This window comes from Haliotis asinina, chromosome 9 (assembly GCF_037392515.1).
Source record: "Haliotis asinina isolate JCU_RB_2024 chromosome 9, JCU_Hal_asi_v2, whole genome shotgun sequence".
NCBI lineage: Eukaryota > Metazoa > Mollusca > Gastropoda > Lepetellida > Haliotidae > Haliotis > Haliotis asinina.
In genome coordinates, this window is record NC_090288.1 from 61326694 (window position 1) to 61351235 (window position 24542).

The following is a 24542-nucleotide window of genomic DNA, read 5'->3' on the forward strand; positions in this document are numbered from 1 at the left end:
ACCTTTAGCATTTAAAGCGCTCAAAATGTTTGAATGAGCACCAACTGTGCTATGAATGACTTGGTAATGATGTGTATGGAACTGTATATCAAGGTGTGCATGATAATCCATACTTGTCAGGGGGTTCTTTTAACGTTATAGAGGAGAAGAAGAAGAATATTTTATTATAGTGTCACACACTTCATAAAACTGACCTATTATACATTAAATACTTATAGTACCATATATATAGTTACAGTTGGGTTGCATAAAAAATAAACGTTTTTCTGACACATCTTTTTCAAAAGTGACGAGGGCGGTAGGATTTATTTTGGTAGAGAAAAAGTGACGCGGGAGGAACACGTGTATTTTTTTTCTCTCATAAATATACATGTAGCTTGGGAATTCTACCATGTGATAATGAGTTGCAGATTCAGTCACACTCGTTCTTACAGACGCTCATTAATTGTTATAGTGGACAGATTGATGATTGGTATGCGGCCATGTCTAAATTATTGTTTAAATGGCAATAAAAATACGCGCACAAGCATAAGTGACGCGCCGATGCCCGAAAAACAGTTCACTTCTTATGTTTAGCCTTATAATCTTGACGATGGAACACCCGGAAGTCGGACCAAACAAAGGCAGATAACTCAGAACAGTTAAACAAGATGGCCGACAAGGAGAGTACCGACGTGTCAACATCTTCAGCTCAAGCTAATAACCCGTTGTCACGAAAGTTGAATAAAATACTAGAATCAAGACTTGACAATGATAAGGTAAATTATCGACTTTGCTTACAAAATATTGTCATACCACAAGCGAAGAACGTTAAAATTTCAAGACACATTCTCACGTTCGGTTTTCGATCAAAGAAATGTGTCTATTCGAGCTGTAGGTAGAAGGTATAAACTTATATTTTCATTAACAAATAGGTGGCAGATGGTAAGAAGTAACTGTGATGGGTGCGTGTAGTTGCATTTGTGCTGTATTTGAGTAAAGGCTTTTTCTAGCATGTTTGTAATATTTTCAAAGTGGAGGTGTTCGTCATTTATGGATTTTTCCTTTTTGTCATGTAAAACAAGTCCTCATCAAATAATGCTATAATAAGATAATGATGATGCATTGTAGTAGGGTGTTAGCAATAATCTCACTGGTAGTAACAATTCTTTATTCTCTTGCAGGATATGCTGGAGGCTCTCAAAGCACTGTCGGTGTTTTTCTCAGAGAACAGCTTGCGAACACGAAGAAATCTTCGCAGTGATATTGAAAAAAGAAGTCTTGCAATAAATGAGGAGTTTCTGGATGCATTTCAAGTTGTCAAAGAGGTGAACATACTGAATATTACAACAAATTGGGGTTTTTTGTATTGGGGAATGTATGTGCATGCCACTGGACCTGAAGGTAGATAAATATATGTATACTTACTCATGTGTACTATTGGAAGAAAGTAACTTTGAATAACAAGAAAAGAAAAGTTCAAAAAGTTATAAAAATAACCTTAAATAAACATGGGCAAAGCACACTACAAGCCCTTTGTGCACAATGAACCTCCTCGCCCTGATTTTTGCCACCTGAACTCACACACCTAATATTTAAAATTGAAGATGCTTATTCCATAGCCTCTGAATGTTGTGGAAGATTTACTTTTTTAGACTTAAACTATGTGTACGTCATGTCACGTCTGACAAAAGCCGAGAATCAGTCACTGACGTGATCTGAATTGGGACAAGCAGTGGTTCAGACATTGAACAACATTCTCCAAGAATTTCTTCAACTGCTTAGTGTCATCTGTGCATCATCATTGTCAAACTTGCATCAACGCCAATGGTGGATACACACGATACTTAATTTGTGAACTGACTTTCTATTTAAGGGTGTGTCATGACGCAACAAATCATGCACATTTGATACTAGCTTGTCAAAAGTTAACCAGTGAAAACACCACTAATCATCAAATAATGCACAGTTCCTTTGTTTATTCTAGTAGTATACCGTCACTGTATCTGAAAAGCTCCTCATTACAATACATGTTAAAATGTGTTCTGTTAGATACAAAGAACAGGCAAATTTAATGTTCCAATTAGCCTTAGTGCAAATCTGAAATGTGAGCTTGATGAACCATGCCCATTCTTCACTTTAGAATATCTTCTTGTAAGTTCAGAAACAGTTAAAAAATAATTTCATCCATTTTGTTGCCATTATTCTTCAGCAACTGGACAGTGTGTACGCTGATGTGAAGGGCATGAATGACTGCTGCCAAGACATGACAAACAGGCTCAAGGTGGGTAGGATTAGTTCTATTACTAGTATTACTCGGTTGGTTCGTGTTTTAAAACAAGATATTCTATTAACATGTTATGCAATAATTAAATATTGTGCGAATGTTTTTAAATGTTTCATAAGTGCCGTTAATCTGTAGTCACTGTAAATGATGACCTGAAGTTGCTAAACGCTGATCAGTCTGCTGTGTGTCACTGTTAGGTAACAATCTCCTGACCTAACCTCCACAGCATGTTACCTCTTCATTAAGTACATGTACTATGATAAGGAAAGGATTCTGATCATATGACATATATATTTGGTATACATTAGGTGAAGACAACTGAAGTTCTGTTTCTAATGTCTGAATACAGTTTTGATCCTACATTTGATTCCAGGCAGCAAAGGAACAGACTCATGACCTGATAAACCAGACCACCACCCTGCAGGCTGAGAGGTAATCCTTGTCACTTGCAGTAACAAATTGGACTTATGGACTTACAGTAACAAATTATCAAAACTGTAATTTCAACTGATCAGGTTGAAAAATAATGAAATGAAAGAAATCCTTTGTAATTGGATTTCAAATGATTCACTAAAACTATCCAGCTGGGGTAAAAAGAGGTTTTGCACATAACGCAAGTGCTGTGAATAGGTATGTACTCCTGGAACTGGGATGCCCGCATTGTAAGGTCATGAGAAGGAGTAGTCTAATCTTGGTTGTGTACACAAACAACAAATAGTAAATTAAATTTTAATTTTAATGTTTATTTTATTGGTTGCATCTAACTTTAATGTAAATCTAACTGTTGCTTGCTTGCAGAGCTCCAGATAAAGCGTATTTTACTAAAAAAAAATACTCACATTTACTCAATTAATTAGAAATGTGGAAGTACATAAAAATGCATGAGAATCACTTAAAACCCAATAGGTCTATAATGCCTAGTGTACATTACTCAATTAACTGAATTGGCTTGCGTATGATTCATCATGCCGTAGCAACTGTCCAGGGTTTACTCTAACAGTCACATGACTTCCATGTTGAGTATTTAGAAATGGCTGTCAGATGTTAGGCAATATGACAATTACTAAAACCTTTTAGTCTATTGAGATGCATTTATATTTATAGATTTAGAAGAGTTAAGTACCCAATGAGGATAAGAAATTCCGTATAAAAGTATTCAACTCTTTTAACTGGTGGGAGTATACAAAATGATAGTTACTCCTCAAAAATTGCAACTACTAATACATAACCAGACATAAATTATCTGGAGCTCTGTGCTTGACAATGGTGATACACCTTACATGGAAACATTGCTCTTGCTGCAATAGAGAAGTTGTTCATCTACATATGGTTATCTTTCCTTACTGACCCTACACGTAAATGCCTCTGAAAGAAGCCCAATGTTTGTGTTAAAGAGTGTTATATGTAACACTCCTTCCATCCATGGCCTCCCTCAGTAACCTGTCAGAGCTTTGCCTGTAGCAGTTTGTTGTTGTTGATGTTGCCAGTCAGAAGGTGCAGATGAAGTCCCAGGTTGCAGACGCTTTCCTCAACAAGTTCCAGCTGAAGCCAGAGGAGGTGAAGATCCTCAGAGGAACACGTGATGGCCATTTACATCCGGTAGGTTTACAATGAAACAAAGGCATACTGGTAGTATACTTCATTGTCCTCAGGTTTGTTTGTTTGAGCGGAGTAAAGAATATGTTTAGAACTAAAGATTACACTTGATGCTTTTGGATAGGTCACAGAGGCCATATTTTTTTGAAATGACACTGTGTTTCAATTTACAATGACCATTAAGTCATATAAACTATTTGGAACATCGTCTTGATGAGGAGGACATGCTGTATTCCCAGAGATGCTGTTTGTCAACACATACTCATTCACTGTTTTGTTTGTGCAGGATTTCTTCAATGCTCTGTCCCGCGTCAAGCAAATTCACACAGACTGCAAGTATCTCCTGCGCACAAACCAGCAAACAGCAGGGTAACACGGACATTTTGATTCTGTTGGCATTTTTATGTTACTGGTTGTATCATCTGTTATCACAGGAATGCTATTAAGTCAAGGGTAATTTACGTTTAATCCAACATATGTTCTTCACCTTCACATGAAACTCATGCTAATGTCGTTCACACTTACTTTGACAGCAGCTGCATCATGAATGTTGGCAGGTATTGATATAAGACTGGTGAAGTTTAACCCTTCACCCTGTTGTGAATTACAGTTGCCATGGTGATTACTGTCAGTGATGTTTGCCCAACTAGCCCATGGTGTGTGTGTGTTACTACAATGTTTACTCGGGTCTATTCCAGACTGGAGATCATGGAGTCCATGGCTCTGCACCAGGAATCTGCTTATGAGAGACTCTATCGATGGACTCAGAGTAAGGAACTACACACCTCAAACCTAATTTGTTTTATATTGTCCTTTGCTTTGGCCATTCCATGAGTGACTAGGACCCCAACACTCATATATGTTGGAAGAGCCACTGGAGTTGTGTCACCTGTAAGGTTGTATCATAAACCTTGCTGCAGTATATTGCCATCATTGTGGTGTTGCTGATATGTTACAGTCTTTCTCTGCCATCACAACACACAGCTGTATCCACCATGTGGGATGGGTAGGGACAAATGGCTTAAGGGAAAGGGGAATCTGAATCAATAATTTGGTTGTTGGGTGTCTTTGAACTCTGTGTGTTGCATGTTGATGCTTTTGATGTCAGTCACTGGAGTGTCTGCTTGAGACTGAATTATTTACTGACCATTGTCACACAGCTGAAATATTGCTGAGTTGGACTTTTTATGGCAAACAAAGCTCTCTCAGCTAACCCGGAGACAGTGTTTATAGGCAGTGGCATGTTCCCAAGATTAAGTTAACATTTTTGACAAGTTATTACAGATGAATCAATACACTTGGCACATTTCAGATGAATGTCGAACTCTGACAGGAGATTCTCCCGACATTCAGCCTGTGCTGTGCCAGGCCATGGGTGCCCTCAAGGATAGACCTGTCTTGTTCAAGTGAGTTTGACTAAGTGTAGGAATATTGGAGGGACATCAGTATGCTTTGCAGAGTTACAACCCTGAATCAGATTAGGAACTGCTGATCATTGATTCATTTGTTATCCAGATTGTTCTTGGCAGATACATGCACATATATTTTACTTTTAATTCAAGTAGTATTAGGCTGATATCCTCGAATATGATTCAAATACCAAGTGAAGGACTGAGATAGCCAATCAAAACACTTCCTTCTAAAAGAAGGAGTTTTATTGTCCCCACACAATTGTTTTCATAGTCTCTGTTCACTGAAATGTTGTTATAGATTAGTCTTAGTCATTTCAGGAATAAGTCTGCATGTTTCCACCAAAATATGTGGCACTTCAAACAGCCTTGTCATCACTTACAGGCCAAGACACACAAATATTTGTTACTTTTAGCTAGATATTTTTAGCATGTTGTTATACTTCAAACTTAGTAGCTAACCATCATTATATGACTATTTGTTTTTTATTTTCAGATATTCTCTAGACGAGTTCGGTACTGCCAGACGAAGTGCTGTTGTCAGAGGCTTTATTGATGCTCTTACCAGGGGAGGTAAGTCACAACAATAACCCAATTTCTACCACTGAATACATTGTGAACCAAATCACTTAAGGATCACATATACTCGAGGTGGTGAAAATGCATAAATCACTCATTGACATGGTTATAAATGAAACCCCGTCATTAAAACTGCTCATTTCGATCTTTAATTACCTTAAATCAGCATTTTTGACAACAGTGCACAATTCCCAGCTGCGAATGAAATTTCAACCAATCAGAGCGACGTGTCTCCATGACGTAATAGTAGGTATAGGTATGAGGGTCTATGCAGAATTCATCTATATTTCAGGGGGTAAACTATTCCTTTTACAGGTTTGCACAAACGTGAAATCGCGACAGCTGTTGTGTAAAATGAAAGCTATATGTTCTCACAATCTACTGTCTTTTGGTTTTGTCTCCTGCTTTGCCTAGTTTCCGAGTTACAACCCTTGTTTTCATAGACGATTCTGTCAAAATCACTTGGTGTCGCTAGGTTGTAATCCATGTTACGTGGTATAAAAGTACACAGTATTTGTCATCATTCACTTGATGCACAGTTAATGAATTTATAACAGGTATAATTAGTGGTAATGCCACTTAGATTACCTGACAAAGGTCCCCATTTGGCATTTCTTGTGTCTAGATCGATCAAAGGATTTACGATAACACGCTGATTGATTAATTACTTTTTTGCGGATTTATGGGGATTTGTCAAAAGGTAGTGTTTATGTATGTACATTTACTAATCTATACTTAATACACTCTGTCGTGTCTGTCTACAGCACCCTCTTTCATAGGATTAACCGCCAATACATTGATTGATTGCTCATTATTGGCTAACTAAATTACTTTTTTAAAAGAATGACGCACATTATGCAATTAGTTGCCAGGTGTGCTATCTTGGATAACCAATGAGACTATACAACAATGTGAAAAACGTGAAACGATACATCACGTTTTCGTATATTAGACTGTTAAAAGACACATCACTTGGGAAATCTGCAGATAAATTATATATCATTCATTTTTGTGGATATTGATGGATACATTCCTCGAACAAGGTAAGAGAATGACATTGCTCCTATAAGTTTAATTTGTTTTAATTTTAATATTTGCATTTTGTTTCAACAGACTCATTATTTTTGTTGTGAAGTGTAATGATACAGACGACATACCCTAGGGCTAGATATTACATTCCTGCTATGCATTCGCAGATCGCTTCTTTTTATTAAGTTTCAAAATGCATGCAAGTATGATAATTAAGTAATTAGGATTATGAGACCAAATACAAAGACATATATTGACAAGTGTCTACATACTGGTGAATGAACATTTACAAACCAAGTAAATTTAGCAAGTGAAGAAATATATTTCACTTTATTTTCACTTCGACACCGACCTCGCTTATGTTATGTTCCAGGTTGTGTAATGCAAAATCCTTTTGGCCATGATTCAAATACATATCTAACTACTAGTAAAAATTAGTTTTGATTTCCTAACTTGATGAAAACAAACCATAATCTCAATAAGTCTAACGAACTTTAGTTCGTGACTTCATGGTTTTAAAAAATGGTGGCTCCCTGTCTGAGGATAAATGCTATTTAAGTTTGTTTTCACCGACTTACAAAATCAAAATTACTTTTCACTGGTAGTAAAATTTGTATTTTATTGATGGACATTAGGACTTTACATGACATCCTCAACGCTCACTTCACGCACACAAACAACCAATTTAAGCACAAACTACGGAGTCCGGTGGAAATCTGTACATAGTGACACCATCACACGACCCAAGGAGCAGTTGACGGCAACACAACAATTCCTCATGTCTTTGGTGACATCGAGAAATCAGCAAAATGACGAGCTTCCTACACATTTTCTATACAACTAACTGAAAATCATTCCTTCTATGACATCACTGCAGGGCTCTGGTGACAGAGTTACGTAACCTGTCTGTGGTTTCGTTTGCAGGCGAGAGAGAAGCAGACGACATTTTAGCAACATTTAAGTGCTTGGTATTGATTAACCCCAATGTTTTCTTTAAAAAAAATGGTGTTCCATTTATAACTAATCAGAAGTCTTTCATATGCAGTGATAAAAAGAGTACCAAAAAATTACCTCTCATTGTAATATTTCTGAGCAATATTTTGGTGCAAATTTTATCATACTTTCTTTCGTAAATTAACATTCTCCTTCATGCAAGTATGTTTTGTATCTCAAAATATTATTTGAATAAGCTGCCATCGAAAGAGTCCAGAAAAGTGTAGATTTTGGTGCTATCTTAAGATATGATATCAAGGCATTGGTCATGTTAGTAAATACCTGCATGTGAGTTGTCTTGTACTGTATTGCAGGTCCGGGCGGTACACCCCGACCTATTGAGTTACATTCACATGATCCTCTGCGCTATGTTGGCGACATGTTGGCGTGGCTTCACCAGGCTGTGGCTTCTGAGAAGGAACACCTCCAGACACTGCTGAAAAATTGTGAAAGTAGGTCACACTATTAATGAAAGTGAATCAATACATGAATTTAAAAGCAGTATAAATGTACAGTTCAAGATGCATCTTGTATATGATACCAATGTATACTGACTACAGTTGAACAGAAAGATCTTGCACTCAGATCATTACCCTTGGTTTTGTTGGCATCACTGTTTTCACATAAGGTGAATATTTCTTCAACATGCATGTGGACTCTCCTCCTACACCACCATTTTAGAGGGATATACCTTTAAATCACCATCAATCGTTGCACAAACTCACTCATGGGTTATCAGGTGTGACCACTGTGTTGTGTTACTGTGACCATGGTGTGTTTTTCAGCACCCAGCACTCTGATAGAAGACATCCTGGGCCATGTGTCTGAGGGCATCTGCAGACCATTCAAGGTACATGTCCATAACTGATATTTCTGTATCCTGCTTGGGACCACTATTACAACTAGCTTCCTGAGACTTCTTGGGACTGACCGCCATGCAGGGAAGTGCAAAGGCTTATCTTGACTTGCCTTGACCAAAAATGTGATCAAGATACTGTCAAAGTAGGGTGTGACAGTGATTAAAGTGCTCACTTGTCATGCCGTTAGCATGGTAATGATTCCTCACCTGAGTATGTTGTGAAAAACCTGATGTTCCCAAAGTTGTGTTAGTGATAGAATATTGCTAAAAGTGGTGTTAAACCCAATTTGCACACTCCCAAAGTCATTAAACCTGTGTTTGAATTGCCTCAATCGGGTTTGAGTATATATTGAAGCATCATAGCAACAATCCTCCTCTTAGTTGCTTGACAACGATACAAGAAGCTGTATTGAAACGTCGCTCCACCTGATTAAAGAAGTTGCTCATCCATAAAGTTTTGTCCTTATCTGATTCACCACCTTCTAAACATGCCTCTCAAAGAAGCCTCCTGGAGTGGTAGGTCATGTGTATTATTTGATGTGTATGTGACTGGAAGTTCTTGGTTCCAGGTGCGTGTAGAGCAGGTGTTACTTTCAGAACAGGATGCTGTCACCCTGTATAAGCTTGACAACCTTCTCAAGTTCTACCATTACACCATAGGGTAGGCAGTTTTGATTATTCCCATCAAGGTTCTGCACTTCCCCTCCTCGTTACTAATTCCTTTTTGTGACAAGGACCTTGTACTGTATGCCAGTCATGTGGCTATTGTTTTCAAGCATGACAGTTGTAGTACTGTGATATGATTGTTGTTAATACTTCCATCTACTTTCTGACCAATGTTGTCATCATATGATGTGTGTATTGCTGTGTGAAATGTTCTGCTCTGTTTACAGGCAGATTATCACGAGTGAGGCAGCATTACTCACCACCATCGTGGACATCCAGGATCTCAGTCACAGAATGTTCTTCAACAGTCTCACCTGCAATGCCAACAAACTGCTGGACAAGGTAGCAGATGTATTATGCTTTGTGAAGTAACAGAAGGCAGTTCCCAGTTGCACACATTGTTGCTTAAGCTGTTGATCACTGGATTATTTTACAGACTGCTGCCATATAGTTGGAATATTGCTGAGTGCAGCGTAAAACTAAACTCACTCACTCACTTTGTGAAGTTCCTGATCTGATACGTGATCCCATTATTGTAACTGGATTCCTGGAAGCCAGTGAGTAAACAGTACCCCCATTATACAATGCTTTTCTTGAAATCCCTTATGAGATCTTTCACATCCAGTGATTATCTGTCTTCATAAATCCGAGGTCAGATTAGGTACCTAAAATCTCTTGATTATCTCCCAGTTTTAGATACGTCCCAGTACATGTAATTCAGTGTGAAAAATAGTAAATGTTGGTTCTGGTTTCATTAATTTAATTCACTGATTCAGGCTTCATGGCATCAAGGTGTCACACACACATACACTCTTACTCAAGAGCACATGTTGTCAAGCTCACATGGCATCAGGTATAAAAGTTGGATTCAAGGGTGGAAAGTAATTATTATGAAAGGGTATCATGGAGCGGAATCGGATTAGGAAAAAAGTCATTTCTCTTTAACACAGTGTTTTCCCTTTGGATGTAAATTGGGCCCAAATGAGTTTGGTGTATTTTCCAGAAATCCAAGTGTAGAGTGGATATCCCAAGCATATTTCCAAATCTACCTGTAGGAAGATCCATATAAGATATTCAATAATCATCAAATGACAAAAGATATAACCAGCTTAGCAGACAGGTGTGATGCATGTTTATCCTGTTCACTAGTATTGACTGTCTGTGTTCTCCAGGTAGAGTTACCTCCCTCTGACCTGGGTCCAACAGGGTCCCTGACACAGACCCTGCAGCTGCTGCGGGATGTCCTAGCCTGCCATGACGCCTCGGTTGTTCCCATTGATGACAAGAAACAGGACTTTAAACAGGTCTGCATGCTTAGAATTAGTATGGTTTCAGGGTGAATGAGGTCCCCTGCCTTCATTGTTTGTCTCTGCTCAGGAATCCCACTGTTACCAACATCTGAGACATGTCACAGAGTAAAAGCATCGTATTTATGTATATTTTATTTCTTTTTATTTACTGTTTGTTAAAGTCCTCTAAATTGAGTAAATGTTCTTGAAAAAAGATTGATTTAATTGTTCAGGCTATGGGATACACCCAGTCTCAGACATCTTCAGATATATGCCTTTTCCCTGACTTCCTTCCAAATGATTTATCAATATAAGTCTTTGAAAAGATAATTATAGTCAATCAGTGTTAGTTTTTTATGATTCTTTTATGTATTATAAAACAGGTATGAATATTTGCAAAGTTGATAAAATTTGACGATTTGACAATTGCAGATTTTGTCATGTGTTGTGGACCCGCTGATACAGATGTGTTCCGTGTCGGCCAGCCGCCTCAACACTGTGGACATGGCTGCATACATGATCAACTGTATCTACCTGATGCAGTCCACACTTGCTCTCTATGAGTTCACAGACACTCGCTTGGAGATGCTACAGGCTCAGGTAACACAAGCTTATGAAAGTTAGCATTCCATATTGGACGGCATAGACCTCACATCATTCGTATTTGTGCACTGGTTCTTTGTAAAGGCATCTTCTTACCACTGTGTCTGTTGTGGAGTCTTTCACTGGTAATTGATGTATTGCTTTGCTGTGGAATATGGAGCCTGTTGAGTTGGTTTGCTGTGGAGTCTTCTAAATGCTGTGTTCATTTGTCATGTGCTCCATGCATGACTGGGTTGGCTTCTTGTAGGTTGATGCCCATGTGGACACCTTGATCAGTGAGCAGGCTTCCTTCGTGCTGGGAAGGGTTGGACTGTCTCCCATCTACAGCGCAGTACAGCAGTACCAGCCCAGCCAGGTATTGTAATGTTTACATGTATCATCCAAAAATTGTAGCATGTATGGCTATATGATATATTGATGTATATTTATGTTGTCAAGATTTTATCAATGCAAATACGATTTTTTTATGCAAAAGTGCGTAGTCACTATTTCTTAATGTTTCCTTGCTTACGATAGGCAAGGAGAACATTTTACATGCTTCAGTCTAGTTCATATTTAGCATTATGCTGATTAACTGCATGTCTACATAGGTACTTTTATGTACATGACTCTGACTTACTTTCCTTCACTGTTTCCCACAGGGACCACTCTCAGTCATTCAAGGGATGGATACACTGACTGTGAAGTCAGGCATGGTGAGGAAATTCCCATCCTTGGTTAACCATTACAGTTCAGTATCAAAATATCAGTTTCTCATTACCCATGGTCATCTTTTATTTTGTAAGCATTATTTGGTGGTAAAGTTGATAAAGTTTCTGTCATATTCCAGAACAAGTTTGACAGTTTCCTTGCCAGTCCTGATGCTTTGATCTTGCCCCAGTGTAGCCTACTATTGAGTGCCTTGGTCAGGTGAGCTGTTTTCTTGATTGATCATCACACTTACTGATGAGCTAGTGTCTTGGACAGGTGAACCAGAGATGCCAACCATGCTGATTTTGGATTTGTAACTGTGATTTTCAGTTACATAATCCACCCTCTGATTTGTCTATACAAAACTCTGATTTATTAGAAAATACAAATATGTTCATAAATTTAGAATGTTTGAAAGAATTTTATTCAATAGCCATTGAAATATGTTCATTTGATTTAAGTATTATCTGGTTAACTATGACCAGGCATATTTCAGGCTAAATGTAACAATTTTCATAAGGGAGGCCTTCCCAGACCTCCACCACGAAAAGGGGTCGGGCCCCTTCTCTTGCTCACCCCCAGCTTGAGCCTTCAGGGCTTAGGAATCGCTTTTAGCAAAGCATCACTCTGCGTTCATTCAATTCAGGGTTGGCATCTCTGGGTGAACTGTTTATTCATTGATAATCATATGAAAAGTTCAGCTGGCATCTTGTCCAGGTGAACTATACATTTTCCCGAGTGTCATGTTAACCGAGCAACAACTGTCAAGTTCAGAAGAGCTATACGATTTACTGAGCATCATCTTGACAGACCAGTGAGTGCCTTGGTCAGGTGAGCTGTAGATAGTACTGAGCATTGCATTGATAGACCAACAAGTACCTTGGTCAGGTGAGCTATACATTTAACTGAGTGTCATGTTGACAAACTAACCAATGCTTTGGTCAGGTGGGCTATACATTTTACTGAGCATTGTGTTGACAGACCAACAATTGCCTTGGTCAGGTGAGCTGTATTTTTTAAGGTGCATCATGGATTGTCTGGTCCAGACTTGATTATTTACAGACCACCGCCATATAGCTGGAATATTGCTGAGTGCGGCGTAAAGCTAAACTTGCTCACTCACTCACTCACTCACTCACTCACTCACTCACTCACTCACTCACTCACTCACTCAATCAATCAATCAATCAATCAATCAATCACTCAATCACTCAATCACTCACTCATTGTGCATCATGCTGACAGACCAACCAGTGCCTTTGTCAGGTGAGCTATAGATTTTACTGAGCATTGTGTTGACATACCAGCAAACACCTTGGTCAGGTGAGCTGTATACTCACACCATATTTATACACCTACTGAAAGACCCACAGAGGCTGTACAAAGGTATATTGGCTGTTCTTTTTCCCACTGGATTTTTGTCATATTTTACTGATAGACCTTTAGGGGCCGTGGGTAGTCTGGCAGTCATGGTGTTAGCCCATCACGTTGAAGATCCAGGTGCGATTCCCCAAATAGGCACAATGTGTAAAGTGCTTTTCTAATGTCCTCCCATGTGACATTGCTGGAATATTGCTAAAAGCAATAGCTAATAGGACTAATGAGTCACTATGAAGGTCACAGGAGCAGGTAGAGTCAAAACAGAGTTAAATAGGTCAAAAGTGTGGTAACAAGATATATTTTCAAGGTACCCAGAGTAACTTACTAGGAATGTTATGATGCAACGTGTCTTAGACTGTGATAATGTAGTCTCTATCATGCTGTGTATCTTTCAGTGTGTTGAATACTGATTTATGTAAAAATCTTCATGTTCACTGCTTTTTTACAATGTCCTGGTTTTGCCAGGGAGAATGTGAAGCAGAAGTCTGCCCAACTGATCTGTGACGCATACAAGCAGATATACAGTGCCATCTACATCCCCTCAAATGAGTACAAGGAACCACAGAGCATTGTCCCCAGAACTCCAGACCAAGTCCTCAAGCTGTTGTCATAGTAACACACCTGAAGTTGAAGACTGCATGAGAAGACTACATGAGAAAAAGACATCAGAAGAATGCTTGAGAAGTATCCAGAATGAGAAAGACTGAATCTTACACTGGCTCTCGGCGTTGTTCTGTGCAGTCTTGACTCTCCACAGCAGTGCAGGACAAGAGAATATGTCATTCTATGGGCTACAGTTTCGTAAACAAAATTTGATTTTTCTTTAAAGAAATTTCACCAATTTCACCTTGCTTCCACTCTATCTTAAAACCATAAAATATATGAAAGTTTCACAATGCATTCAACCTGTGTTCCATGTTTAAAGGGAAGAAGCAACCCACACATTTCTTTTTGGAAGCTGAACAGGTAGTTTTGTGAATCGTCACTGCCCAAGGACAGACAAAAGGGATTTACCAGGGTTATATATTTGGGAGGCCTGGGAGACTGAAGAGGTGAAATGGGGATCCTGAGCTAACTGCAGCCACAATATGTAATGTTGTAGGTTAATGTTGTAGATATGTTTGGCTGTACAGAGTGGGAGGCTTAGCATTTTTGTATACAAATATGCTGATAAAATAATTGACATCTGACGCACTAATAAGTTTTGTATGAAATATACATATGCAGCAGTATCTATTTTGTGTATATAGTAATTCTTGTGTGAAGAATGGGACCATAATAAACATATAGAAACATAATGTTGTTATCATTATCATGATGGTAAACAAAAACATACATCCAAAAAATGCTGTGATGATTTTTCTGTTTTTACAAATGCTTTATACAGAAATATTGAATCTATATCAAAGCGCCCTGCAAAAAGTCCTGACTAGACAAACCTGTGGAAAATATTATGAAAACCTGAGTACCCTATTGGGAAATCTTGTCTGGCTTTGTCTCAATAATAATACTGTTGTTCTGTTCACACCAGAGTTCTACTCTGCTGTCTGTCAAAGGGACTGTCATTGTTGATCCATTAAAGATTATTTTTTTAGGAAAAGAGCATCATAAATCATGCCCCTGGAGGTGGTTTACGTCTGAACATCAGAAGCCTATGTGGGCATGAGTTATGACGCTCTTTCGCAGCGACGATCTTTTCCTAAAACAAAATAATCTATAGCTCTGACACACTTCATACCTAACACATTCAACACGGGTGGTCAAAGATGGATAATTATGAAAAAGAAGACAGTATAAACTGAAAACAAAACTCACCGAGTTGGATGCTCCTTCCAGTGATGCCATGTTTTGATGTATGATTTTCAGGACGCAACCGACAAAACATGGACGAAATACATCATTTTTTAGGAATTCATTTCATTTGATGAAAGAAAGGCTAATGTTATTTTATGGTTTGAGATTTATCCCTTTATTTCACATTCAGTAGAAGTGAAAAGTGGTTAAAATAATGGAACATTAGCCTTTCTGTTTTGTTACAACATCATCATAGTTCACTTCCTGGAGTGTGATAACGGTAAAATTCCCTATTTGGAACCAGAACATTGACATATAGGAGCAAGAGTAAGATTTTGTGATTTTGCTAAATTGTGTGACCTTTTGACCTCTGGTGACCTACTTGTCCGCCTGATTTGCATATATTATGTACCATGTGAAAGAGAATTCAAATACCAACATTTTGAGTGGTGGTTAGTTACGGTGAATTCACAGGGCAAAAAGATATTGTTGCATTTGTTTCCCCTCCTCCCAAAAAATGGCGTATGAAAAACATGTGGGGTAGAATTAAAAAGGCTCCCCATAGGTACCTCGGGAACCAGTTTATTAAATGTTAACATGCATTTTTCTGATGGAGAGACCCATGGCTACTAGAAAATACCCAAGAAGTAGAACTGTGGAAGGGTGGGGGGGGGGGTGGGGGGGGTGGGGGGGCGCATGTGGATCCGCTCCAGCCAATAGACTAATGCTGGAAACTAAACCATCCCTTTTGCTTTTCCCATGACGATCCGTGAATTGATCTTCAGCAACTCTTTCTTGTAAGAGGCAAATGACGGGATCGGGTAGTCAAGCTCACATGTCGTATCCCAAATGCATAGATTGATGCTCATGCTAATGATCACTGGATTGTCTGGTCCACACTCAATTATTTACAGAGCTTCGTCGTACAGTTGGAATGTTGCAGAGCACAACCAAAGCAAACAGAATCCTTTTAATATTTCCCTTCCTTTCAACATCACTTCATTTCCTGTGGTGAGGCTTTGGTATGGATATTTGTTTGGAAGTAAATTGATCCTCGTAAACATGAACAGCTGGAATATTGCCGGGTGCGGCGTAAAACTAAACTCACTTACTGGTTCTTGTAGAGAGGGCAACGGGGAATTTGTGGGTGAGTTTAGTTTTAAGTTGTTTTTAGCAACATTCCAGCAGTATGAGAATGGGGGATACCAGATATAGGCTTACATTCAGACATTGTACCCATGTAGGGAATCAGACGTGGGTCTTCAGCGTGACGAGCGAACGCCTCAACCACAAGGCTACCTCACCGCCCCAGCGAAATTAAGTTGTCATTATCCACAGCAAATTATCAAACAGAAAGCCGAGTTACAATGGACTAGCTCTGATCTACATATTCACGCCCACCTTTCCCGAAACTTTTTTCCTTTACTAAATACATAATGTTATTCAATAGAGCACTCATCCATTTGTTATCTGTACTTGTACTAACACATTTGGCAGGATTTGGATAGTTCACATTTTCTGTGGTTAAACAGAAACATTTACCGCACTGTACTTTTATCAGTTTAAAGATTTCGTGAATCTGTGACGGATTAAAAAATCTCGCAACAATAAAAGCCACTGTTTGCTGTTCAGCTGTAGACTGATGTCAGTTCTAGAAATAGATTGTTTGAAAATATACCGTAGATATAGAGGTGGCTTGGGTTTACACGTGTATGATTTTTTAAATTCTGTGAATATTCCTGTGCGTGTAGATTATATTTCATAGAGGTGTGCAAACAATTATTCTAAGTGAGTTGCTTCCCTTCTCAAACCGGAAGTTTCAGAGGTCACAAGTGCTCCGAAGTTGTCAACCCAGTTGCAATAATACCCGGGTTTGATGGCTAAACTTGACACACTGGATTATATGTATACGTGGTAAGATTTGTAAAGACTGTTAACATGTAGTTTCGATTCCATTAACGCTCGTGTCCATTATTAATCGCCTGCCATTTGAGATCATTTGTGACCAGATTTTCGCTTTGTTTACTTATTTACTTATCGGTTGACGTCTTCGTTTACGCTTTTTATGGAGACAGTAAATCGAGATTTATCTATTGGTCACCTTAGTCACCAAGAGGGAATCAACATCAACAGCATGCATCTCGCCAGGCGAGATTGGTTTCCTATCGTAACAGGTCCCACTGAATTGTAGATTTTTCACGGGAGGTACATGTCCACCTCAGTGTCAGAACTTCATACAAAACTGTGATCCCTATTTGAACCATGTTGGTGTCTTATGGCAACACAAATGGGCAAAGTCAGGAATATTCCAGACATATGTTTGTGGTCAGTGAACAGATCTAGACCAGGGTATCACGTGGGAGGCAGGGACAGCAAGCTTATGAGCAACATATAATCAATACCATCGCAGCACCATGGTATCAGCCAACTTGCGAATGTTGCCATCCTCGCTCCATTTTAGTAGGCATGACACAACAAAGTAGCTTCTAGTTTGCCTCTAAACCCCAAAAATATAAATGGAGTCTGCCAAACCGCCACCCATGACAAAAACCCATATAGCCAATTGGCACTGGCAGGGCACTTGTTTATTTTCTAAGCTGCTAACATTCGTTTCTGCATTGTTCACACCCACTTCAATTTGTAATGATCTTCACATGCCTTTGATATCCTTAGTGTAGTATTCTTACATTGTATTTGTAGGCAAGGAGAGTGTTGTCATCTTTAGTACTTGTTAGTTTGATTGTTGAAAATGAGAAAATGATGCCTGCAGTATTTGACCTGGATATGCTACTTTTTGCTGCAGCTGATTGTTAGAACATATTCTGTGGGGACATATATGTGTCTCAGACAGAGAAGTAAATACTGTATCCCCAAACTCAAACTTGAAGATTTTTAGAAAGGTGATAAAAGTGGTAACAATCCATACACAAGCTGACCTTACACAAGGTATTAAGCTGTCTGTGAAAAAGATTTGAAATTCACTCTCTCATAGCTGATGATCCAGTACCTGAATCTTGAAGTGTGTGTTTGAACCCTCAGCCCCACAAAGTATCAGAATCTACTTAACTGAGAAAGTCTAGTCCCAAATACTACATATATAACATCAGGCTTTCTAAATGGCTCTATGCATTCACACACTGAAGCGCATACGTTACATGTGGTCTCACCTTAGGCAAGTGAGTTTGTTTACCATGTTGAAACTTGTTCACCCAGCAGAAAATGGGTACCTAGTGGGATGTGACTATTAATCTTCTAGCACCTCACAAGCAGCTTGGGTAATCCTGTATCCATGGTAATAAAAACCAGATTGTGTGTTAGCGCTTTGAGCTAAAAAGTTGTCAAAAAGCCGTCTGCTTCTCTCTCGACTGTAAACAAGACCACAGACAGGTTACGTAACTCTGTCACCAGAGCCCTGTAGTGGTGTCATAGAAGGAATGATTTTCAGTTAGTTGTATAGAAAATGTGTAAGAAGCTTGTCATTTTGCTGATTTCTCAGCGTCACCAAAGACATGACGAATTGTTGTGTTGCCGTTAACTGCTCCTTTGGGTTGGATGATGGTGTCACAATGCACAGATTTCCTCCGGACCCCGTAGTTTGTGCTTAAATTGGTTATTTGTGTGTGCGAAGCGAGCGTTGTGGAGGCCTGTGGTATATACTAAATCAGATGGTTCGCTCCCTACCAAGCTTCCAGGATAGAAAATGGAGTTCAAGTTTCATTGTGTTTATAAAATAAAGACTGCTTACTACACATTGCTGCCCAAAAGGATTTGCATGAATATAATGCTTTCTTCCTCGGAAGCGAGGTTGTGGTCGAAGTGACAATATTATCATAAGTAATATTATATCAACCCCTGCCTCGATTCCAAGAGTGAAATTGTTATGTTATAAGCAATCAGCTGAAATGTTATGAAAAATCCTAATGTCCATCAATAAAATACATATTTTACTACCAGTGAAAAGTAATTTTGATTTTGTAAGTCAGTGAAAACAAACTTAAATAGCATTAATCCTCAGACAGGGAGCCACCATTTTTGAAAATTGTGAAGTCACAGGCTAAAGTCTGTTAGAAATGTTGAGATTGTGGTTTGTTTTCATCAAGTCAGAATATAAAAACTACTTTTTACTAGTAGTTAAGTGTGTATTTCAATCATGGACAAAAGGATTTTGCATGACACAGTTTGTAACATAACGACTTCTTCCACGGAAGCAAGGCGGGGGTCGAAGTGACATTAATATTGCAAGTAATATTATATTGACCTCCAACTTGCTTCCATGAGTGAAATTGTTATGTTATAAGCAATGTCATGCAAAATCCTATTGTCCATTAATAAAATACATATTTTGCTACCAGTAGAAAGTAACTTTGATTTTGTAAGTCGGTGAAATCAAACTTAAATAGCATTTATTCTCAGACAGGGCGCCACCATTTTTGAAAATTGTGAAGTCACGGACTAAAGTCCTCTTGAATTAATGAGATTATGGTTTGTTTTCATCAAGTTAGAAAATCAAAACTACTTTCTAGTAGTTGTTAAATATGTATCTGAATCATGACCAAAAGGAGTTATGACACTACCTTTAACGTAACATAAGCGAGGTCGGGGTTGAAGTGAAAATACTGCGCGATAAATTTCTTCACTTGCTAAATTTACTTGGTTTGTAAACGTTCACTCACCAGTATGTAGACACTTGTCAATATATACGTCTTTATATATGGTCTCATAATCCTAATTACTTTATAATCATACTTGTATGCATTTTGAAACTTAATAAAAAGAAGCGATCTGGGAATGTATAACAGGAATGTAATATCGATACACATTTTATAGTTTGCCTATATGAATCACAATTCACACGCACGCCCTATTGTATGTCGTCTGCATCATTACACTTCATGACGAAAACAATGATTCTGTTGAAAGCTTGACAACTTAATAGAAACAAAATGCAAATATCAAGTGAATGATGATAAATAATGTGTAGATTTATACCACGTAACACAGATTACAACCTAGCGACGCCAAGTGATTTTGACAGAATCTTCTATGAAAACAAGGGTCATAACTCGGAAACTAGGCAAAGCAAGAGACAAAACTAAAAGACAGTAGATTGTGCGAACATAAAGCTTTCATTTTTCACCACAGCTGTCGTGATTTCAGGTTTGTACAAACCTGTAAACGAAATAGTTTACCCCCTTAAATGTAGATGAATTCTGCATAGACCCTCATATCTATACCTACTATTACGTCATGGAGACACGCCGCTCTGATTGGCTGAAATTTCGTTTGTGGCTGGAAATTGTGCACTGTTGTCAAAAGGGTCGATTTAAGGTAATTAAAGATTGTAATGAGCAGTGTTAATGACGGGGTTTCATGTATAATGATGTCAATGAGTGATTTATGCATTTGCACCCCTGGAGCATATGTGATCTTTAAAGGTTCCTGTATTTTAGTTACTGATTCCGAGGAGTTTTAATATTAAACATGTCAAACATTAAATCTATACATCTCATTCAGTGCACTCATGTTATTGTAACCAGCTGGTAACTATGGTAACAATTAGCCATATCTCATTCCATTTGAGAGGAAATGTTGACCAGATCTCTTAAGGGCAGAGCAGAGCCCTTGCTCTTGGACTTTAACCTGTCTGACCCCAGTTTTGTTTTTTGTTTTGCTGCAAAACTGAACTGACAGTGAGACACCAGGATGTAACTGGAGTGTGGTTAGAGGCAGCATTTAACTCATTCACTCATTCAAAGTGGCAAAGTGTTTGTTGACTGTGACAGTAGTGACAGTTGTTTGTTGATTGTGTCAGTGTCTGTGACCATGGTGACAGTTGTTTGTTGATTGTGTGTCACCATGGTGGAATTTGTTTGTTGACTGTGTGACCACGGTGACAGTTGTTTGTTGATTGTGTGCGACCTTCGTGACTGTAACAGTTGTTTGTTGACTGCCTGTGACCATGGTGACAGTTGTTTGTTGATTGTATGAGACCATGGTGGCAGTTGTTTGTTGACTGTGTGTCCATGGCAACAGTTGTTTGTTGATTGTAACCATGCTGACAGTTGTTTGTTGATTCTGTGTGACCATGAGGACAGTTTGCTGTTGACTGTGTGTAAACATGAAGACATTTGTTTGTTGATTGTCTGCATTAGGAATAAACACTGAAAGTATTTATCTCACCAAGGCTCTCAATGTACAATGTTTATTCCTTATGCATGATATGGACCATCCCAAACACACTCGTGTGATAATCAATAATGATGAGACACTACTATTAAGACCAGTGATACAAGTAGTCAAAATATTTTGGTTGGAATGCTTTTCCACCATGTGTACATTGTTACCAGTCTCAAACTAAAATGGTTATAATGCTTTATCCTGACCTTTGTTGAGTTGTAAGCAGAAACCACAAACATTGACATAATTTACTGAGTGAAGTAGGAAAAATTTGTCTTGGTTAGTAATGGAGTCACACATCGAACTATCAGCCAAATGTAGTCACATGCAGAACCTTTTTGTGCATATGAACATTAAGGAAACCCAAAATGGTTAGTTACCCTGTCAAATGCCATGGAATCAGTTGGAATGTCTATATTTTCAGGAAAGATATAGAGTTAGATAAAAGGAAAAGATATATAACATGAGTTTTAGGTTACTACTCTTTTACATTTGTCTACGTAAGCATGATAATATCTGTCAGGTGAATTGTTGTCATTGGTCACTTTAAATTCATTCAGGAATGGTAGGGTAGCGAAGTGGTTAAAGCTTTTACTTGTCACACTGAAGGCCCAGGTTCCATTCCCCACAATGTTTGAAACCTATTTCTGGTGTCTGTTGGAATACTGCTGAAACCGTCACAAGACTAAACTCACACACTCTCTCACTAAATTAGTAGTATAGGGAATAGGGGTTCTGGACCACTTTCAAGAAATGTCTCTACAAAGCCTTATTTACTAAATAAGGCTTTGGTTGGGCCATTAGCTCTTGCTACTATTACCCCTACTACAAAAAAGTTGGCGGTAATTACTATGCCTTGGTAGGAGGTAACACTGTGCCGTACGGTACGATCAATAATTCTTCTCTTACAAACCCCCTACCCGGCCCATCCCTCAAGTAGTACAAGTTAGGTTCGTCGGCTTTCATATCCACTTTATCTATGTTGTAAGTTTTGACTGACCATATGGGATCGGTGGCCCGCTTACGGCTATCGCCCTCGTGTTCCCCTATGTCATGTTTATATCGATGAAACAGTTTAACGTGAACCGCCTACGATCTCTTTGGTGTTCATAATAAAGGCTTGCTGGGCTTTTTGTATCCCCTGTTCTATGTACTTTTTTTTCTCGTCCTCGCTGATAGCAGACTTACGAGACTTGGATCGAATATCTTGTTTCATTCCGTTATATTTTTTGAGTTCAGATAGGATTGAACGAAACTCCTCTTCTGAGATCTTACTGTCAGAGAGTGCCGTGGAAATTCGCTCACTCACTGTGTTCAGCTTTGCTTCGGCAAGAACCCTGATCTCGTCGTGTTTCAATGCCTTACGATTAAGTCTGCGTGATACTAACTTAAGCGCCAACCCTGCCAACCCTGCCACCCCAGCTGTTATTTCAATACCTAGCACTATAGGTGCGGCCACGATGGTAGCTAACAACCCAACGCCTGCCGCCCCTAGTCCCATGCTGGTTGCCATAAGGGTAGTGTCAGCCCCGTCCACGATATTGAAAGCTCTATTATACTTTTTACATAGTGCTTTCCGTGTGTCACGGTCTTGTTCTAGTTGACGTTTCACATCACATAACTGCCTCAAGCGGAACCCATCTACGGTTTCCAGCGTCTTCGCTACTTCCTCTACGACTGGGTACAGACCCATCTATAATATATATTTTGAAAAATATTTTATTTGGGTTTCAGTTAATATTTCACGAATGAATTTGAAGCCTACAAGGGATAGATCATAATTAATGATAATAGGTGTGAAGCTAATAGACTTTTCTGTTGTAATAAAAACCCCAGGGAGGCTTATTAAGCGGTTTATAGGACCCGTGGTATCCCGTTGTATAACAATACGGCAATATTGACCTACGTGTTCGTCAAACCAGTGTATTGTCAACCCGGGTAAAATTTGGCGTCCTTTCGAGGCGTTGTCAAAATACTTAAAGACGACTTCTATGATGATTGTGTAGAGGTAGTTTATTTGATCAAGATGCTCCTTGGGTAAAAAAAACTTACTGCTAAATGTTAATTTACTTTCTGTGTCAGAACTTAACCCACTTTTTTCTCCAATACGAGAATCTATCGAGACTGTTGCTTTATTCTCCGTAATGAAATCCCCGGGCCAGATACCGTTATTCCTAATCTTAGAGATGTACCCCCACTTTTCTTCTTTTAATGTGATATAAGGTGAGGCGATTGTTAAGTTGAGCAGCCATTCAGGCTCTTTTAAATCTGATAACGACACCCGTCTGTACACGTTGTCTTTGAAGTGCAGGATGTATAATTCATCTTCCTCACCAGGCTGATCGAATCCCTCCGTATCTCCCAGGTCGTTAAGTGTAGTGTTGGGATGATGACTGGTCATTATTATACTATTACGATATAATTTCCAACTGGTTTTCTGATAATAATTCAGGGGTTAACTTCATACCCATGAAGTGTATGTTGTCAGGCAGGAAGATATTGATTAGTGATATCTTGTTTTCCACGATCACGTTGACCCCCTGCAGACTGGTCTTGGAGTCGACACCCACCCGCACGTAAACGTTGCAAACTTGATACTGGTGTCGTTTCACAAACCCGAGTTTGATCCCCTTCACGATCTCGACATCATTCCCCGATGGTTCCCCTAGGTAGACTTTGATGATCAGTGTTGAGTTTGCCGGTAGATCCTCTAGTATAGTGACCACACCTTCGAATTCAGACACCAACTGCAATTTCACGTTTTGTATGGCTGGTTTACTCGATAGCATGTGGGCTGCTATAGTGTTGACTGGGCTGACGACTATGCTACGTCTCTGAGTTGGGACGTAAGCCACGAGCAGGGTTCCATTGTTCACGACTTTGTTTAGGTGGTTGTCTTTGTTATCAGTGAACACGTAGGGGGAGACGAGTCTAATATTGATAAACCAGTTGTTATCGGGTAACAACACCCACTTGTCATCTTCGGTGAAGACGAGCATATATGGCTTGTTTCGGGCGACGGTAGTGCTCTCAACATCGTCTAAGTCGAACAGTTTACCTCCGAACGATGGGTATATTACCCAATTATTATCACCGGTGTTGACAAGGGCGTACTTCGTGTTGACTGTTGCTCTTGTGGTATCTATCATATCACTTAGGGTTCCACCGGAGGGGATTTCAACGCGTTTGTAAATGTTGTTTTTCAGTTGCAA

General features: G+C 39.0%; 2 protein-coding genes across 2 annotated transcripts in view; both read left to right on the forward strand.

The window, feature by feature from the left end:
- The first annotated feature begins 576 nt into the window (after positions 1-576).
- LOC137297117 (conserved oligomeric Golgi complex subunit 6-like) lies at positions 577-14657 on the forward strand. Its single transcript, XM_067829110.1, has 19 exons — positions 577-758; positions 1164-1307; positions 2192-2263; positions 2640-2698; positions 3754-3865; positions 4149-4231; positions 4561-4631; positions 5175-5268; positions 5768-5844; positions 8187-8324; positions 8658-8722; positions 9301-9392; positions 9625-9739; positions 10570-10701; positions 11119-11286; positions 11537-11644; positions 11931-11984; positions 12119-12198; positions 13825-14657. The coding sequence occupies exons 1-19, from the start codon at positions 651-653 to the stop codon at positions 13970-13972; spliced, it is 1920 nt and encodes a 639-aa protein (XP_067685211.1). The 5' UTR covers positions 577-650; the 3' UTR covers positions 13973-14657.
- Positions 14658-16960: 2303 nt separating this feature from the next.
- The window catches only part of LOC137296024 (interleukin-17 receptor D-like), a 43789-nt gene continuing 36207 nt past the window's right edge, over positions 16961-24542 (forward strand). Inside the window, exon 1 of the mRNA XM_067827653.1 lies at positions 16961-17067. The gene's annotated coding sequence lies outside the window, so the exon portion shown is untranslated. The remainder of the gene's footprint in view (positions 17068-24542) is intronic.

Excerpts from the sequence above, each read along its gene's own strand:
- LOC137297117 (XM_067829110.1), top strand. The coding sequence starts at position 651 with ATGGCCGACAAGGAGAGTACCGACGTGTCAACATCTTCAGCTCAAGCT. Across the intron at positions 9,393-9,624 it reads TTCTACCATTACACCATAGG|GCAGATTATCACGAGTGAGG; the intron begins GTAGGCAGTTTT and ends CTCTGTTTACAG. Across the intron at positions 11,985-12,118 it reads TGACTGTGAAGTCAGGCATG|AACAAGTTTGACAGTTTCCT; the intron begins GTGAGGAAATTC and ends GTCATATTCCAG.